The sequence below is a fragment of the Acinonyx jubatus genome, chromosome B1 (assembly GCF_027475565.1).
Source record: "Acinonyx jubatus isolate Ajub_Pintada_27869175 chromosome B1, VMU_Ajub_asm_v1.0, whole genome shotgun sequence".
Taxonomy (NCBI): domain Eukaryota; kingdom Metazoa; phylum Chordata; class Mammalia; order Carnivora; family Felidae; genus Acinonyx; species Acinonyx jubatus.
In genome coordinates, this window is record NC_069382.1 from 157,575,479 (window position 1) to 157,595,652 (window position 20,174).

Genomic DNA, 20,174 nt, shown 5'->3' on the forward strand with positions numbered 1-20,174 from the left:
AAGCACAAGGTTGGCCTATATATCTTCATTTTCATTAGGCATCCAATGCACTGGAGGAGCTTTGCATCACAATTAGGAGGACTCTACCAAAGCCCCAGGTAAGGTTGGAATAGTGTTTTAATTGTAGGCAAAAAAAAAAAAAAAAGAATTGCTCAGTGATACCTTGGTATTCCTTCTGGAAGAAAATATACCCGATTTAGGAAGCATTTCATGAAGAGCCAAGAAGATCATGAGTTGGTTTTGGATAAGAAACAAAAACTTAAGTTTCTCAGGTGTCTGAGAATTTAGTGTTCACATTAATGGGGTTTACAATCATCTAATTGGAAAATCATATAGCCCTCTCATAAGATGTGCTCTAGTTCTCATGAAAGAAATTTGGGGTCATTTTGACTCCCTTTCTCATACTAGAATTGGAGAACAGATGTATCTCAGCTTGGAGGTCAGGGCATTGTACTTTGCTAGAGAGAAGGACATTAAGAATTTATATATATAGACAGTATCAGTTTGAAAATTATATTCTTACTGTGATGTCTTGGTTTCTTATTAAAATTATTTGATTCATCTAGAAGAACTTTTTGGTCTGAAACGAGGAGAGCTGGGAACTTGAAAAATAGCTTAAGTATACCATACTTCAGATTATATTCTGTATATTATAGATGAATTTATTTTAAAACTACTTTATAAGGATAAGAGAGGCAGGTCTAGAATTACATTTTTCATTAGCAATCCTAATTTAACTATGATCATTGATACATTCTTACTTATATACCTTTCACATACAATAATTCAAAGAAACCTTGACATTTTGAAAGCATAAATGTTTCCTGTATATATATATATATATATATATATATATATATACACACACACACATATATATGTGTATATATATATATATTTTTTTTTTTTGGTGTTTTTAGTGGTGTTATTTTCCAAAACATTTCATTGACTTTTCTTCCTGATTAGGATAAAAGAAGTGACAATGGTGTTTATCCATGAATTTCTTTTTGTATTAAAAGCAAATGAGAACAAAAAGGAACAACAAAAAGGAATATGACTCATTCTTAAAAAAAATAGATTTTTGGAGGGAGAGAGGACTATAGAAAAGTTTATGGAAAAAAAACCCAAAAATAACTCATAATCTTATTACTACAAGTATTGTATTTTGATAGGACTCCTTAGAGTCTTTTTCTCTGAGTACTCTATCATGTGATTGATCATACCATAATTTTCCATTTCACCATTGTTGAACTATTAGGATGTTTCTGGTTTTTTACTCTTATGAATAATGCTATAGTAGAGAACTTTGTTCACACCTTTATTTGTAAACAATATCCAATTAATTTCCCATTTATTTTTAGAGCAATATATGTTTAACCAATTTCAGTATTATAGTTTATATATAGCATGTCACATATTTTTAAAAATTATGTGATATAATTTTATAATGTTACAAATTTTATACTACATATATTATAGTATACTATAATATACTATAGTGTAGTATAATATAATAATATAGTATTTTATGTATAATTTTATAATATGTTACATATAATAGAATATTTATTTCTCTCTTTTCTCAACAGGAAACAGATGAAAAAGATAATACCAAAAGGGTAAGGTGATTTCCATAAATATATACACTAAAAAATAAAAGAAACCAGTAACCGTCTATAGTAAATCTCACTACTTTTTTTTAACAGTTCTTATTTCATTATTCGAAGACACGGAAGTTGGGCAATTCAAATGTTGTGGTAAGTTGTAGAATTACTTCATATTAGTAATCATTAGTATTTTTTTAATCTGTTTTTACAGTTTATCTAATAAGCTAGATCAAAATTCATGTTTTTTACTTTAGAAGTTTATATGTGGATAAACAAATGGAATTTAATATTTATTACACATTAATTTATTTTATATCTTAACTACATGTGTTTTAAATGTATTTATTCATTCATTCAATAATTATTTACTGAGTATCTATTATGTGCCAAGCACAACTCTAGGTACTAGAAATATAGCAGTGAATAAAATAGAAAATTAAAAAAGAATCCCCTCCTGTCATGAAATCTACATTCTAGAGGCAAAAAAAAAAAAAGTGCAAATGATTAAGAAAAACATATTGCTTTAGATATCAATTAGTGCAAGGATAAAACAGATTTATTCAAAGTCATTTTAAGAATTATTTTAAAAGATGATTGCCGAAAATGTCATTAATAGAAATATCCACTTCTATTCCTCAGGTCTCCTTATTTGTAACTAGGCTCTTAATGTGAGAATTTACTAAGATTAGCTGGATACCAGTAACGTGAATTCAGTTTACTTCTAAATTGTGCAGTTTTAGTAGTAGCTTTTCTTTTTATATGAATGGATTTTAAAAATGCTATTCTGGTGTTTTAATCTAGAGTGCTTAATAATAATTGTTTATCTATAGTATTCCTTCTGTGATTGTGACTCACTATCATGGACCAATTTAGGGAATGAGGAGCTGTGGAAAGATAACTGTAATATAAACTCAGTTTTAAATAGCATATGGAATATTCTTATGTATGAGGAGTTGAAAGTTAGGTTATACTGGCTTTAGGCCAAATACAGATTGAATTGATTAACAAATAACCATTCTGTAGGGTTTAAAGTAATCCATTTGAAAAATGAATTTAATATTTGTGAGAAGGTTCAATTCAAGCCATGCCCTTAAAATGAAACTGTTTCAGGTAACTACATGTCTTGGATGTACTTTCGTTTTCTTCCACTTGGCATCTTTACATTTTGAGAAAATGTATCTTAGTCACATTTTTCACTCTCGATGACACATTTGTCACCTTTTGTGTCCCCTGTTGTCTTGTTCCATATGTTCACTTTTAAACAAAATATATATTTTGTAAAGGAGATGACCAGATGTGTGTACAGGAGAATCTTCCAGATATACATTTTCATAATGGAAAACTGATTCTCACAGAGTAGGTTTCCTCTGTCCAAATCATTTTTGCGTGAAGTCTGGAAGCAGGCAGACTCTGAGAATTGCAGGTGGATGGTCTTCTTGCTGGCAGCTGGTGATGGAGCTGACGCCCTAAGAACAGTGTTCTTCAACGTAGCATAGAGCTACCATATTTCATTCAGTGTCTTAGCTTACTCTCCAGGTTCTTTGAAGTGCTCTCCAAGGGCTGTATTACCTAACACCTTTCTCGTTCTTTTTTGGTCTGGAGCAAGTACAGTGGGTAAAAGCAAAACCAAAACCAAACAAGTAGGAAACCGTCTTTATGCTCAATGCCGAGAAGCTTTTGTGCTCATCATGTGTGTGTGTTCGTGTCTCTCAGTCGTCTGTCGTGCATCCGTTACTGCAGCTTGTTCCTCACCTGCATGAAAGAAGAACGAAGAGATTCAGACTGGACGTACGTAACACAGACCGCATGCTTGCCTTGCCGCTCTTTGTGGGACCAGTAATTCCCAGTCGTGGTGGTTTGTAAGGTCCTCCTTTTCAGGCTAAGCCCAACATAAACACCCAGTTGGCCTGTGGAAGAGCGTCTGTTGGCAGAACTGTTTTCACTCAGGAAGAAGAGAACTGTTCCCCCTCCCCATGTTATGTCCCTTTGGGTTCAAGCTGGGGGCCAATGAGGAAAACTGGGGTTAGATTCCCTTCCGGGGCTGTGACCCTCCCAGGGAGGAGACCTATTCTTGGTTGAAGGGAGGACACAGCAGCGTGCCTAGTCACTAGGTAGGAAATAGGAGGAAAGATGGAGGACAATTCATTGCCCTCCGTGTGCGGTTGGCAACTGGCTAGGACAGTAAGCTTTCTATCCAAGTCTTAAAATGTTAGGAAGAGTAAGGCTCATGAAGTAAATATATCAGAAATTAAATGCAGGCACTTTGGTTTTTCAAATTAAAAATATGGCCCAAATCCAGTATCTATGTTTAAGATGAATACAACTGACTTTTAACACATTTTTAACTAGAAATTGTGGCATTTTTATTGTCATTGAAAAGGAATCCTAACTCTCTCGATGATAAAAGTTTCTAGGTATTATTTTAAGTGATGCCTTACTTTGTTGTGATGCATTACAGTTTTAAGTCTTATATTACCTCAGTTTATTCTTTTTGCAACTCTGTTAATACACAACTCTTGTCCCCAGTTTACTAAAGGGGAAACAACTCAGAATAAAGATCTTTCCCAAGACAATGCTAGTAAGTGAGCGTATATCACCTAATTTTAAAACAGATTTTTGGTAGTGAAATGTTTTGTGTTCTTAAAGAAAATGAGTTTTCAGATCTTAGTGTATTCAAACACTTTTCTTAAATGTTCTTTGCTAGACATCCTCACTTCCAAACCTACATCTTTTTTATCCCTACTTCCCAAATTCTTTTATGTGCAGTTCTATCTCTAAATAATAAGACTAAAAAGACCTGTGTGTTTGGGCTTGAAGATTTTAAATTTTGCCACTATTTAAGTTACATTTTTCCCTGCCTTTTTTTTCTTATATAATATATATATATATTTCTAATATGTAGAATATATAAATATATAGATAGATATGTATATCTATATAGAATCTTGTATGGAATATGTCTTATATAGAATATATAAATATATATATTTTTAATATATATAACTTTTCTTATATAAAAATAAATATATAGTTTCTATGTGAACATTTAAAAAATAAAGTTTCTTCATTTAGTATTTCTGAGAGACAGAGAGAGAGAGAGAGAGAGAGAATGCACAAGAGGGGAAGGGGCAGAGAGAGGGAGACACAGAATTGGGAAGCAGGCTCCAGGCTTTGAGCTGTAGCACAGAGCCTGATGGGGGCTCGAACTCACGAACTACAAGTTCATTACCTGAGCTAAAGTCGGTGGCTTAACTGACTGAGCCACCCAGGTGCCCCTCTATAAGTATATTTTAAATATTAAGTAATTTGGAGAGTTTATAGTCAGGATGAGAATTAGATACAAAATATTGAGAATTTAAGATATATTTGTTGTAAAGCAAGTATTTCAGAATTTATTTTTATTTTAAGTTTATTGATTTATTTGAATAATCTCTACACCCAGGGTAGGGCTCGAACTCATGACCCCAAGATCAAGGGTCACATTCTCTTCTGACTGAGCCATCCAGGTACCCCAAATCAATAAGGGATTTCAGAATATTAATAGCTGTCAGGGCTGTTTCTTAGAATTTAAATATATGATTATACTTATATTACAGAATAATTTTAAAAGGTCTTGATGACAGATTTCCTAGTGATTGCCATCCTGACACTTTTATAATAAATTGTTGAAAATAGGAAGCTATAATAACCAATTTTATGAAAACCATAAAATGTTAAATATTTTTGCCATTGTTTACAATGCAATTAAAAAAATTTTTAATGTTTATTTATTTTTGAGACAGAGAGAGAGAGAGACAGAGCTTGAGTGGGGGAGGGACAGAGAGAGAGGGAGACATAGAATCTGAAGCAGGCTCCAGGCTCTGAGCTGTCAGCACAGAGCTGGATGCAGAGCTCGAACTTGTGAAACGGGAGATCATGACCGGAGCTGAAGTCGGCCGCCCCTAAAAATGAAGTGTTTTAAGAAAAGAAGTACTTCAAAATATACCCATTTTGAATAATTTGTTTGTTTCCATTTGGTATTTTTTTCATTATAATATCTGTGAATATGTTATATTGGGAAAATCTCTACTCAAGTCTCATTGAATAAATATAGTTTACCAAAGTTGTCCCTCAATTTTAATTTCAATTCCTTATAGAAATATAGTGTATTTTAGCTCTGACACAATTCCATTTTATATGTTCCCTGTTCAAGTGTTAGCACATACAGTATGTATTTTAAAGGAAATATTTCATTCAAACAAAATTAAATATAGTTAATTATCTATGAACTGTCATTTCTCATTCTACTTACCGATGAATATAGATACAACTGATGAACTTCCTAGAAGCTGTTATGTTGATAAGGGAATTTTATTAGTTATTTAAAAAAATTTTTTAAATAACTCTAAACTCTATTCCCAACATGGGGCTCAAACTCATGACCCTGAGATCAAGAGTGGCACGTTCTACCAATTGAGCCAGCCACCCCTAGGAAATTATTTTAAAATATAACATCCTGGCGATTTTGCTAGTTGAAAATTCTTCAGGTATACATACAAAGATTACTTATTGGTATGAATTATGTACTCAAGCCCTTGATTCCCTCTTTGTCTAATTATGATCGTTGAAAATACCTTTGAGCTTCACTATACTCTCAAGAAGAATTTTCACTTATTTTTACTGTTAGTTGATTTGTAATGCCCTCATTTTCTCTTCCAGGAAGAATTCCAAGGTCCTATTGCAAGCCAAGTTCGGAGACAGTTTTTATTCAGGGTATGCAAATACTGTATTCAAAAAAAAAGCATTCAATATTAAAATTGAAAAATACCCTGTGCATTTATTTACACTAAGTTGAAGTTTGTTTATAGATATCTGACATCAGGTATTATAGTCTGAGGTTAACTTCTTCCACCACCGTATTGTTTTAATGTTATGGTATCTCTGATCTTTTCTTTAATCCACTCTGCATGTTTGTAAATACCCCAAATTTCACCCATTAAACAGTTTAGTTCTATAAAATTTCGTGTGCAGAAAATGAGTATCTTAAAGATGCATTATTCCTTAAGTTCCAAAGAAATATTTACTAAATATTTGATTCAGGAGATACTGGAAGAATTATGACTATTTTCATGTTTTTAAAAGTAAAACAATCAACTATATTAGAGGTTGTAAGTAGAAAAACTTTGTAATTGTATTTAGTGTTTTGTATGTCCAAATTGTCTGTGAAATGTGAGTTTCTTTCTAAGTAGTTACACTTGCCAAAAAAATGTTTGTATCCTTACTACATTACCAGAGATGTTTTTTTATTCATTTATTTAGCAACTATATTTTGAATTTCTACTGGGTGCTGGGCAATGTTCCAAAGGTTAGAAGTATGCAGATAGATAGGATTCCATCTTATACTCTAAGAGTTTACAGCTTAATACAGGAAACTGATAAATAAACAAATACAAATTACTATGTTAAATGCACCTTCAATTCAGGGGCTGTGGGTTATTTTTCTTTTCTTTCATATCCTTTTCTTTTTTAATCAATTAATTTGTTTTGAGAGAGAGAGAGACAGAGACAGAGACAGAGAAAGGGAGAGACAATTCCAAGAAGGCTCTGTGCTGTCAGTGTAGAGACCAGCTCAGGGTTCAAACTCACTAACCATGCCTTGAGATCATGACCTGGGCCAACATCAAGAGTTGGATGCTTAACCTACTGAGCCCACAGGTGCCCACAGGGCTGTGGTTTCTAAAAGAAATGCACTTAACCCAGGTCAGAGAGTGGAGGAGGTACAGAGAAGGTTTTAAAAGCTGAATTTGAAGAATCAACATGAATTAACTAGTGAAATAATTAACTAAGGAATTTCAACTTTATTATTAAGTTAAGAAGAGCTATATGGTAAGATTTGCATTTTGGAAACTAACTCTAACAATGAAGTGGAGAACGGATGGAAAGATGAGCAAACTAGATAAAAGAAGAAATAATAATACCCATCGAAATCATTAGGTTGCTTTGTATGAAAATTAACTTCATTCCTTAGTTTACTGATTTATTTCTAATTTATTATTTTCTAGCCACGCAATGGAAGAAGGTCAGAAGGTTACATTTAAAATGGTATGTGCTTCACAATTCAACCCAGTTTGAAAATTTCTGTCATTTTCAGATATTCACAAATTAAGCTTTGATCAGTATATTTCTATTACTTGATTGTGTGTGCACATTAACATTAATAATATTAATATTAATAATGCACATACAATTATAGGGGCCGTGGGGGCTTTATATGATGGAAAATGTCCATATTTGAGGGACAGATATGCTGCCATGTGTTCCTCAGACTGATGTAGGGAACAAAGGCAAAAGAAAAAGTTAAATTTCCTTACAACTTAGAGCCCACTGACAAGTCCTTGAGACAGGCAGAGTGACATTCTTCTAGGAACTCAACTGCCTCAATGTCAATACTTTGCTAAAGGCAAGAGAATCTTAGCTTAACATTAACCTCACTTCCAGGATCCTGTAAGTCTCCTTTAACATAAAAAAATTCCTTTAGAAATTTTCTTCATCTCTACCCCCTCCAGACATATATGTTAGCGACCATACTCCAAGCATATGGCCCCCTGATATACATCTGAAGGGTCTCATGATTAAGGTTTTACTAGACAGTAATAAATGACCTCTTCCTAACAACAGCTAGCCCCTCAAGGTCCTGGAAATCTTGCTTCCAAATTCCTTAGAGACTTACGCTACCCCTAGCCCCCTCCCAATTTGAAAGTATATAATCAGCCACTCCTCACGTCTGCAATGCAGCCTTTTCTGCTCACGGGTCCTGTCGGTGTTTGAATGAAACCCCCTTTTTTGCACAAAAGATGCCTCAAGAATTTTTTCCTGACCATTCCCCCCTGAACCCCAACATTTTCATATGAAGACTATACCACAATAGTCCTCACTGTTTCAGAGACATTGACCTTATCATCATTTATTGGGCAAGTAATATGTCAGAGGTTGTCTCTTATTGTGATGATCAGTGTCCACCATAATGGGCCAGAACTTACAGACTGAATGCATTTCTGTCTTCCAAGTGACCTGTATTCAAAGATTCTTTATAAAAGCTGTAATTTACCATTTCTAGAGAACTAAGAAAATGTGGGAAGACATGAGAGCATGACTTCTACTTTGGGACTCAGTTTTCCACATCAATGTTGGAGATATAGTAGACATTTCATAGCTATTGGATAGCCCTACATATTTAATAAATTTGTTAATCCTAGTATCTTATTAGGCTGTGAATTTTGAAATTAAACCCAATGCAGGTTGATAAATTTACACCATGCAAATAAAAGTATATTCTATTAACTTTATATAATCTTAAATGCAGATTTTGTGCTTAGCATGTTTTTGCAAATATATTTTTCATATCACCATCTCAACCCTTAAATACATAGTTAGCTTAAGAATATTAAATTTCTTAATACTTTCTCATTAAAACAAAAATCAAAATGTACTATTTCTAACTAATGAAGATAATACCAAAAAATTTACAATATCTAGAAAATAAAGAGATAATAAAAACACTGCATGTTAAAACTTATGGGGCTCTGCCAAAGCCATATTCAGTAGAAAATACAAGGCTTTAAATACTGTCAAGCAAGAAAGAACGAGTGAATTAAGGATTTACTTTAAAAAGTTAAAAAACAACAACAAGGTGAACCTCAGGAGAGCAAAAGGAAGAAAATTATAAAATGAAAAATGAAATTAATAAATTATAAAATAGTAAAACAGAATAATTGGTAAAGCAAAATCTGATTATTTGCAAAAAATAAAATAAAATAAACTAGCCTAACTGGCCCACCCTAATCAAGAAAAAAAAGGAGAAACCATAAACATGCAAAAATACAAATGAAAGTAAGGAAATTAAAACAGATATAGAAGAAATGGAAACCATAAGAGAGTACTTTGCAAATCTTGTGCCTACCCATTTGAAAACCTGAATAAAATGGAGGATTGTCTGGTAAGGTAGATACTACCAAAATTGTCTTCAGAAGAAAGAAAAAAAATCTGAACAGACTAATGGCCATTGGAAAAAATTGAAAACATTATCTAGAAACTCCCTGCTCAAAAGTACTAGACCAACGGATTTTGAACTTTTACAGCTCAGCGATGGAAGAAAATCTCAAAATATTTTTTATGAAGCCAGCAAATACTAATACCAAAACCTTATAAAAGTAGTATATAAAAAGAAACTATAGGTCAATCCTATTTATAAATATCAATACAAAAATGTTAAAGAAATACTAGTAAATTGTATTCAGCCGTATATTTTAAAAATTATATAACTCCAAAAAAGTGAAGTTTGTTCCAACAACTGAGGATGGTTCAACATCAGGAATTCTTTTACAATATGTTCACCATTAGAAGAAAAATTATTTAATCATCTCAAAATTCCACATCAATTTCTGATGTTTTATTTTATTTTTTTCCATTTTTTTTTTAATTTTAGAGAGATGGAGAGAGAGAGCTCGTGCACAAGCTGGGAGAGGACAGAGAGAGAGAGAGAGAGAGAGAGAGAGAGAGAGAATCTTAAGCAGGCTTCACGCTTAGCATGGAGCCCAATCCCACAACCTGGGATCATAACCTGAGCCAAAATCAAGAGTCAGACGCTCAACCAACTGAGCCATTCAGGCGTTCCCAATTTCTGATGTTTTAAAAGAACATCTTCTAGAAAGAGATGAATCTTTATTAACATTATTTATATAATGGTCTCAAAGTCAGTAGCAGTCTTGATAGTAAAACACTTTGAAGAATTTCTATTGAAATGTCAGGAACAAAACAGGGATGCTCTGTTACCTCTATTTTAATGTAGTTCTTATGCATTAGCCAATTCAGTACATACGAAAGAAATAAAAGAGACAAATATTGAAAAAGTGAAGAAAATTTTAATGTGCTCATGGGGCAAAATTAGGAACTTAAATTTTTGGACTATATTTGGCATTAATTCCTATTTTAGCAAAGGCCTGTTATATTCACATCAGAAATATGAGCAAATATATTCTTTTAAAAAAATTTTTTTAAGGTTTATTTATTTTTGAGAGAGAGAGAGAGAGAGAGAGAGAGAGAGAGTATTTGTGTGTGAGCAGGGGAGGGGCAGAGAGAGAAAGGAAGACACAGAATCCGAAGCAGGCTCCAGGCTCTGAGCTGTCAGCACAGAGCCTGACATGGGGCTTGAACTCAGAACTATAAGATCATGACCTGAGCTGAAGTCAGATGCTTAACTGACTGAGCCACCCAGGTGCCCCTGAGCAAATAAATTCTTAATTTTTTATTTTTTTAAGGAGCTAAGACCAAAGGGTCAATGGAAAAGATGCTATGCTTTATAATATTACAAAGATAGAGATATTTACAAAATGTGGACAAAAAATAGTTTAATACTAATTGAAAAAAATGTCTGTGATTGTTAACACCAAACCAAGTGGTAGAGTCTTCACAAATGTGAAATGGAAATTAATCCATGATTTGGTTAATTTAGTTAAAAATTCTCTCTGAATTTGACAAAAATTGCTTTATTTGGGTTGTTTTCAAGATTAGGGTTTACACAGACTAACTTAAGATTTCATTGTATTTTGTAATAAACAGCTCAATAGTCATTTTTTGGGTTTTTTTTTCATCTGATTATCTGAGATCTTTCTCTGTCTTGATGACTTCTATTTACTTAGAAAATGGTTAGACATTTTAAAAAATGGTTAGACATAAAATGGGATTTGATTTAATTGCACATACAAAAGGAAATAAATAAATGAGGAATAACTGTGCAAATTTTAAAATATTTATTCTTAGATCTTACTGGCATCAATGAGCTTTAGGAAACTTTTATATAGTTAAATACTGTATAAAGTTTTGGGAAATACAGACACATAGAACGAGTGTTCTATCAGAGAGAGATTAATAACTAAAACTATACAGACTGAAGAATAGCTGAGAAATGGCCCTGATGTCAATTTTATCATACATGAAGAAATATTTATAGAAATGTCTGTATGCTAACATTGCCTACCCTCCTTCACAGACTCATTTATACTTGACTCTAAACTTAATTTTTGTTTTTATACAGGACCAACAATTTTCCACAGAAGCAGCAAAATGTTGACATTTTGTTTTCTTCTCAAAAACAATCCTTGCTAAACTTACTGTATTTGACAATCCCTGTGTTGTAAACATTCTCAATAAAAGTTGGTTGAGATTATAAAATGTTTAATTTGTCAACAATTTTAAAAACATCTTAAAATATTTTTTTCTTAGATAATAAAGCTGTACATAATGATGTTCCTTAGATCCCTAAAGCTTTTGACAGTACAGTTGACCCTTGAACAACATGGGTTTGAACTGCAAGGTCCACTTATACAAGGACTTTTTCAAAAAATACAGTACAGTAATGTAAATGTATTTTCTCTTATTATTTTGTTAATAACACTTTCTTTTCTGTAGTTCACTTTATTGTAAGAATACAGCATATATTACATATAACATACAAAATATGTGTTAATCGACTATGTTATTGGTAAGGCATCTGGTCAACAGTAGGCTATTAGTAGTTAAGTTTGGGGAGGGTCAAAAGTTGTGCTAGGATTTTGATGCATGGGAGGACCCTCCTAACCCCTGTGTTATTCAGAGTCAACTGTACCGATACACATGCTCTTTTGTTATTTTTATTAAAGGCACTCAGAAGAGAGCTGACTTTTAATGAGCTGTTTTAGTTTATCCTATTTGGATTTCATCAGTGACAAAGTCACCAACTCTTATAATACCATAGTGTCCAGTAACTTACTCTCTTAGAATGTGAATACCAACTAAAACTACACTAGTTGAAGTTGGCCATGATCCATCAAATAGTCCAATAAGCAAGTTCTGATTTATCTGCTGTAAAATAAATATCTGATTACTACAAACATATCAGGGGGTTAGCTTTATCTACCAACGAGTAGTGTTCAACTTATCTCAAAATAAGTCATTTTACTCTGCAACATCTGAAAGGCAACCAGTGTCATCCATTACCAGAAAGAAAACAGTGTCACCAGTAGAGGATCATGAACACACTTGGAAAACATTTTACATCAAATTAGTGCTTATTGGACACAGAATTAACCTCAGATGGAGGTTGAGATTATTTCCATTCAGGTTCCCCTGGGTTTTTCCCTTCTCACTTCCCTCTTGGATAACCTCCTCCACCACAAAGCAGGCTGGCTGGTTAGAGGAGGGTGACTCTAGAATAGGGAGGATTAGTAACTCAACTAGCTAGGGTTTTGGATGGTCAAAATAAAACCAGTTGAATATTAATTTAAGCAGCAGTTCCTCAGGCCTCTCAGAAATACAGAGAGACTTAGGTTATTTACATTTTAGGGTTCCCAGGATATAAAGAAAAAGGAAGAAGAAGAAAAAATACCAAAACATGGTTACAAAAATTGTGGGATGTTCTACAATATTTTATATTTAACAAATTAATATTTTATATACAAACACAACAAAACATATAGGCTACCAGGAGTATAGGATTTTCATTAAATATTAACCGGGCACTACAGGTGGAGCGGTCTAATAGTGAACCCGAGTTTAAAATTGTGTCACTAAAAACATTTTTTTCTTCTTTTCCAAATCCTACCAGTATATCTCTGTGACCATGTATATAACCTTATTTGGTGATAATATCAAATGTTTTCCTCACGTTCCTGGCAGCTACCAGTAAACACCCTTTCCTTAACCTAACCACCAAGGAATCCACCTGTCTAGGCTTTCTACGTAAAGTCAGAACTCCTGTCTTCTAAGACAGTGGGTTTTTAGATAGGGGTGGAGAACCATTTGAGAATCTGATGAAAGCTCTGGTCCTAAACGCCCAAGACCCCCAACACAAACCTACGCATACGACGAAATGATGCACAATTGGGGTCTGTGAGCTAGTGGTCCCCTAAAATCCATCCAAATATAGTCTATGGGCTCCTCTGAAGGGTTCTCTCCCCAGGATTTGGTTCTTTCTTCATGAAGACAGGACTCAGGAGCTGAAGGGTGCCAGAGGCTCTGAGACAACGTGCCGATTTGGTGGTAGTGGAAGGAGGGATGGGAGGAATATGAGCACCAGTACTAACAGGTAAGGCACCACTCAGTACACAGGCCCCAGGCAGGACCTGGTGCATTCTCACAGCCAGCCCCTAGGCCACGCCTCCACGTTGCCCGGCAACTGAGCCGCGCTGGGTGCACCAGCGAAGGAGGCCCTTGTCCTCCCCTCCCCCTCCTGCCCCCTCTTCCGGGCGGTGGAAACCGCTAGGCATTAGGCAGGCTCGCCTCCAACCTGAAGGAGACTTGGGGTGTCAGGAAGACACCGCCGCCACGTGACGAGCGAAGGGGAACACCATGCAGGTGGGCACGCACAGGGGTCCCCGGCTAAACCTAGAGTGAACACCAACGGGGAGGGAGGCCCACAGCGGGTGGGTTCTAACGTTTGTTCCGGCAAGGGCTACGTTTTGTGTGCGTCTCTGTCAAGATTTGACCCCCAGGAGAATACCATTTCTCAACGCTCAAGACTTTCGTTTGTCTCTGGAGAAGTTTTTAGAGTTGTTTGGGATTGAATTTTACGCCTGCATCCTGGAAATCTTAACTGCTGCACTATTTCTCACTTGAGAAATAGACCAGCAACTGTAGACCAAGTGTAATTCAGTTTAAGCATTCTGCTCCGCTACCTTAAAAAAAGATCAGAACGGAAACCCAGGAGTTGCATCTGTCTCAAGAAAGACCAGCTGTCCCTGGAGTTTCTCCTACTTGATTGCAAAAAGCTCTGTTAGGCTTCCATTTATTCCTTAGAAGGCTGCTCCTCTAACGCTTCCTTATTAAACCGAAGCCTGTGCCTTTGTTTCTTCTTTTATCAGAGTAAAATTCTCACTTTCTGACTTTCAGAAACAGCTTCTTCCCACCTGCTCCCCCAAATTAAAACCACTGTAATTTCTCTTGTTTTGCATATTTTATTTTTATTTGCATATACTGTGTAAGTTATTAGAATATTTTGAACATAAATTACACATAATTTTTAATGAATAGTCCTTTTATGTTAATAATAGATTCCTAGCAAATACATTTTATCCAATCTGTAAAAACGTTGTGAATCTGTCTGGATTTATACCTGCTCTTCAAGAAGTTAGCCAAAATATAATTGAGTGAAGTTAACAGCACGTTAACCTTTGTTCATTTATTCATCAATTTACTCGACATCCAGTTATTCAGTGTTATGTTTAGTTCTGGACTTACTCTAAAAGAGCTTAGTATGGGGGGAATAAGAGGGAGACAGATGTAACCATTTGTGGTATGATAAATGCCACAGTAGTTTTAACACAGAGATTGTGGTACCTATTTCTACTAGAAGAAATTTCATAGATAATTTCTAAAACTGAAGAGAAGAATAAATTAAAGAGCATTTACTGTTAAATCCCATTGTGATGAACTCCTAGATCAGTTAAGGAAGAGCAGAAAGGTATACATAAAACCATAAGAATGTGGTATCATGAATATCAAGAAAGGCCATTTTAACAAGAAAGGAATGAGACAGTCTCTCCAATTCTGCTTAAGAGATCAAATACAATGAATATTCATAAAAATCAACAAGATGGTGCTTGTAGGTGACATTATCTAGAGCACTTTTGGTAGTATTAGAAGCAAAAGCTAACTTTGGAGTGGGTTGAAGAGTTAATGGGAAGTGGGAGTGGTTATAGTTTATATAGACAATTGTTTCAAGAAGTTTAACCATGAAGGAGAAAAGAGAAGATGGTAGGGGATGTCAAGTACAGAGGGAGTTTTTTTAATAAGGTATTGCTGGAATTTTTGGTAATAGTGAGCTAGATTATTTGGACCAACTCTCCCTCTGCGTACAAGTAAAAATACTGGCTAACACGTAAAACATATTTCCTTAAAAGCATCAAGGAGTAAGAAACTACGATAGTAGGATATGATGCTAAGAAACTATGAGACCAAAGTTGAAGGGAAACTGGAAAACCAGGTAAATGGATTTCCAGAACTCCAAAACCTCTTTTACTCTGAACTCATTAGCAGTTTGTGTTTTGGTCCTGGGTGTAATCCACAGAGAAGGAACCAAAGGGGTATTGTCCACTAAAGTATGGAAGACTAATAGTATGAACAAGAGATAAACTCATGTTCAGGAGAATTCAGGGAAAGTTGTCTTGATGCTTAGTGAAACAGGGGAGAAAAAGAAAGGGAATAATACCTGTTCCCAAGAAGTTGTGGCCCAATACGGAAATCACATGGATTACAACCTAAATTATATTGTCTGGGTGGTCCAGCAAACCTCAAATTATGAATTTGATATATATTAGTCATATACGTATATACATACACACGTAAAAATACCTTAGTGTCTATACATGACTAGAAGAAATAAAAACTCCTCTGTAGAGGAATATATCTTTATCTTAGACCTCGAACAATTCCCTCAGGTAAGTTCTCAAGGACAGCAAACCGAAATCAGTCAAAAGTAACCAAGCACACAAGGAAACAGGGCACCATGAACATGAACCAACAAAAACAGACCTGTAGAGACTTTTGTTATCAGAATGATCAGAAACGGGTTCCAAAACAATTATGATTATTAGTTTAAAAAAATAATAAAAGACTAGATTGAAATTATCTGCAGGACATAGTGAGCTTAAAATTTGATTAAGACATTTCTATACACTATAATGAATAATCCAAAAGAAAACTAAGAAAGCAATGGCCTGGATATTTGCATCGAAAAGAGTAAAATACTTAGGAATACATGTGACCAAGGAGGCAAAAGACTTGTACACTGAAAACTACAAAACATTGCTTAAATTAAAGAACACATAAGTAAAAAACATTCCATATTCTTGGATTGGAAGATTTAAATTGTTAATATGTTGATATTTCCCAAAACAATCTCCAGATTCAGTGTAATTCCTACCAAAATTCCAATGACATTTTTTGTAAAAACAGAAAAACACATCTTAAAATTCATATGAAATCGTAGGAGACCCAAAATAGCCCAAACAGTCTTTTAACAGATGAACAAAATTGGAGGACCCAATATCTGTTTTCAAAATATAGTAGCAGTATATGTGTATGTAAAGCAGCAGTAATCAAAACCATGTGGTATTGACAGACAGACAGACATATGAACCAATGGAATAGAATAGAGAGCCCAGAAAGAAACCCTCACATTTTGGTCAAACGATTTACAACAACAGTGCCAAAACCATTCAAGTGAAAGGCAAACTGGACATCCACATGCAAAAGAATGAAGTTGGGCTTCTAGCTCACATTATTAACAAAAATTAACTGAAAAAGGATCAAAGGACCCAGGGCCCAGGATAAGGGATTGCCAGGATCAGATCAACAGAAGCAGGATTCAGGGCTGAAGCAGCAAAGAGTTGAAGACATGGAAAGAATTTGAAGACATCCAGGTAGCAAGGAAGGGTTCTCCAAGGCCTGAAGACTAAAGCAACACACTGACCTTTGGTACAATGTAAGTTCAGGGTGAAACTTTCTCTATAAGCCTCTAAAGAGGCTTAAGAGGTTTAGTGACTAAGTAATAGTACTCCTGGTTGACAACAGAAGCAAACCCTTTTTGAAGGAAATTTTCAGTTTGACCCCAAAAGCACCCACATTTTAAAAGAAATATGATCTCAAAATAATCACATAAGAAGACTACTATGAATGTTAAACAAAGGCAAAAAAAAACCCAACAGATTTAGATTTTTAAGGACTGCATAGTTTGCAATTGCCAAATACAAAATCCCTGTTATTGAAGTGTTCAAAGAAATAGAAAATGAGATTACAAAGATGAGTTTATATAGGAAACTATCAAGAATGAACAAACAGCCCAAGTGTCCATTAAGAAATGAATGAATAAAGAAGATGTGGTATACACACACACACACACACACACACACACACACACACACACACTGGAATATTATTCAGCCATAAAAAATGAAATATTGCCATTTGCAGCAACATGGATGGATCAAGAGAGTATAATGTTAGATGAAATAAGACAGAGAAAGGCAAGTATCATATGATTTCACTAATATGTGGAACTTAGAGAAACAAATGAACTAAGAAAAAAAGATGAACCAAAAACCAAACTTTTAACTATAGAGAACGAACTGGTGGTTACCAAAGGGAAGGTTGTAGGGGGTGAATGGGTGAAGTAGGTGATGGGGATTAGGAGGATACTTACCACAATGAGGACTGAGTAATATGTAGAACTGTTGAATCACTGTATTGTACACCTGAAATTAATATAACACTGTATGTTAACTATACTGGCATTAAATTTTTAAATAAATGAATAAATAAATACTTTGATGAAAATACCAAAAAAAATGACAGATAAAGGAATAGAAAGGAACTTTTAGAAATGGAGTAAAGCTGAAGTAAAAAGCTGAATGGACCTCTTAATTTCTTTGCTGAATACTAAACTAAAATTGTTTCTAAATTTTGCTATTATGAATACTGCTGTGGTGAACATCAGAACAGGAATTAAAAAAAACTGCATTTTATATATAGAGAGAGCGTGTACAAATGGGGGAAACGGATAGTGGGAGGGAGAGGATTTTAAGCAGGCTCCATGCTCAGCGTAGAGCATGACATGGAGCTTGATCCCATGACCTGAGCTTCAATCGAGAGTCAGAAGCTCAACCAACTGAGCCACCCAAGCACCCCTAGAACAGGGGTATTTTTTTACATTTTTGATTATTTTTTAATAAAGATTTCTAGAAGCTAAGAAAAAAATATAAAAGCCCTTGAATGGATAGGTATATTAGTTTTCTATTACAATGTAGCTAAATAGCCCTGAATTTAGCAGCTTAAAACAACAAATATTTATTATCTCATAATTTCTCGGGGTCAGAAATTTGTGAGTGGCTTAGTCAGGTGGCTCTAGCTCAAAGAGTAAATGAGAGTACAATTCAGACATCAGCTAGGGCTGCAGTATCTGCTTCCAACATGACTCACTCGCATGACTGTTGGCAGGAGGCCTTGGTTTCCCACCACTTGGACTTTTCTTTTTTTTTTTTTTTTATTTTTTTTAACGTTTATTTATTTTTGAGACAGAGAGAGACAGAGCATGAACGGGGGAGGGTCAGAGAAAGAGGGAGACACAGAATCTGAAACAGGCTCCAGGCTCTGAACTGTCAGCACAGAGCCCAGAGCGGGGCTTGAACTCATGGACCGCAAGATCATGACCTGAGCCGAAGTTGGACGCTTAACCGACTGAGTCACCCAGGCACCCCCACTTGGACTTTTCAATACGGCTTTTTCATGGAATGAATTGTGTCTCTCCAAAATTCATATGTTGAGACCCTAACCCCAAATGTGACTATATTTGGAAGTAGGATTCTTAAGGAGGTAATTAAGGTTAAATGAAGTCATAAGGGTAGGGACTGGTGTCCTTCTGACAATCTGAAAGGACTGGTATCCTTATGAGTAAGGGACACCAGAGCATTCTCTCTCTCAGTCTCTCTCTCTTTCTCTCTCTCTCTCTCTCTCTCTCCCTCCCTCCATCTTTCTCTGTGCACAGAGAAAAGTTCATGTGAGAACAGAGCAAGAAGGTGGCCACTTGAAAGCCAGGTTTCTCACTAGAAATCAACCCTGCCTGGTACCTTGATCTGGGACTTGCATCTTCCAGAGCTGTGAGAAAATAAATTTCTATTTAAGCCACCCAGTCTTATATTCTGTTATGGAAGCCCACACAGACTAACACAGGCTGCTTGAGTGTCCAAACAACATGGCAGTTTCTTTTTCCCAGAGCAAGAGATGAATGTTTAAAATGCTTTAAATGCTGGAGGGGAAAACTGTCAAACCAAAATTCTATATCCAGCTAACCTATCCATCCAAAAAACTGGGGGAAAATAGTCATTTTCAGAAATATGAAAACTGGGAGAATTAGTTGCCAGCAGACCTTAACTATAAGAAATGCTTAAGTGTGTTTATTCAGGCTGAAGGGAAATGACACCAGAGGGAAAACTGGATCTAAAGAAAGGAGTGAAGAGCACCATATATGGTAAATATGTGGATAAGTACTAATAACTAAATATATTTTTTCTCTTAATTCCCTTAAAAAACATTATAATTCTTTAAGGCAGAAATTATAACCTTGTATTATGGGTTTTCAAATATATGTAGATGTTAATATATTTAACAGCAGTAAAGCAAAGGATGGGATAGTGGTAAATGTAACTAGGCAAGTTTCCCATATTTTTTTATTAAAAAAATCTTTTTAATGTTTATTTATTTTTGAAAGAGGGAGAGACAGCATGAGCAGGGGAGGGGCAGAGAGAGAGAGAGGGAGACACAGAACTGAAGCAGGCTTCAGCCTCTGAGCTGTCAGCACAGAGCCATCAGGCTCTAACTCATGAACCCTGAGATCATGACCTGAGCTGAAGTTGGATGCGTAACCAACTGAGCCACCCAGGCACCCCCAAGGTTCCCATATTTTATGTGAAGTAGTACAATATTAAATCTAGGTAGACTGTAATAAGTTAAAGATACCCAATATAATTTCTAGAGCAATTATTAAAATCATAATGCAAA

The 20,174-nt window shown here is 34.9% G+C and overlaps 2 protein-coding genes across 11 annotated transcripts in view; both read left to right on the top strand.

Moving 5' to 3' along the window:
* NMU (neuromedin U) overlaps positions 1-11,825 on the top strand; it is a 44,039-nt gene extending 32,214 nt beyond the window's left edge. Inside the window, exons 6-13 of one of the 10 annotated variants that reach the window (XM_053217350.1) lie at positions 39-98; positions 1,590-1,619; positions 1,707-1,757; positions 3,348-3,395; positions 4,134-4,185; positions 6,306-6,359; positions 7,649-7,688; positions 11,680-11,825. In XM_053217350.1, coding sequence (XP_053073325.1) covers positions 39-98; positions 1,590-1,619; positions 1,707-1,757; positions 3,348-3,395; positions 4,134-4,185; positions 6,306-6,359; positions 7,649-7,688; positions 11,680-11,782 — 438 coding nt within the window. In that variant the 3' untranslated portion in view covers positions 11,783-11,825. Of the gene's footprint in view, positions 1-38; positions 99-1,589; positions 1,620-1,706; positions 1,758-3,209; positions 3,396-4,133; positions 4,186-6,305; positions 6,360-7,648; positions 7,689-11,679 lie in introns of those variants that run through there. The other 9 variants (XM_053217349.1, XM_053217351.1, XM_027057063.2 and 6 more) reach the window with 9 other exon arrangements.
* A 1,971-nt stretch (positions 11,826-13,796) lies between these two features.
* The window catches only part of PDCL2 (phosducin like 2), a 36,088-nt gene continuing 29,710 nt past the window's right edge, over positions 13,797-20,174 (top strand). Inside the window, exon 1 of the mRNA XM_015068545.3 lies at positions 13,797-13,976. Within this exon, the coding sequence (XP_014924031.2) occupies positions 13,971-13,976 (6 nt within the window). The 5' untranslated portion in view covers positions 13,797-13,970. The remainder of the gene's footprint in view (positions 13,977-20,174) is intronic.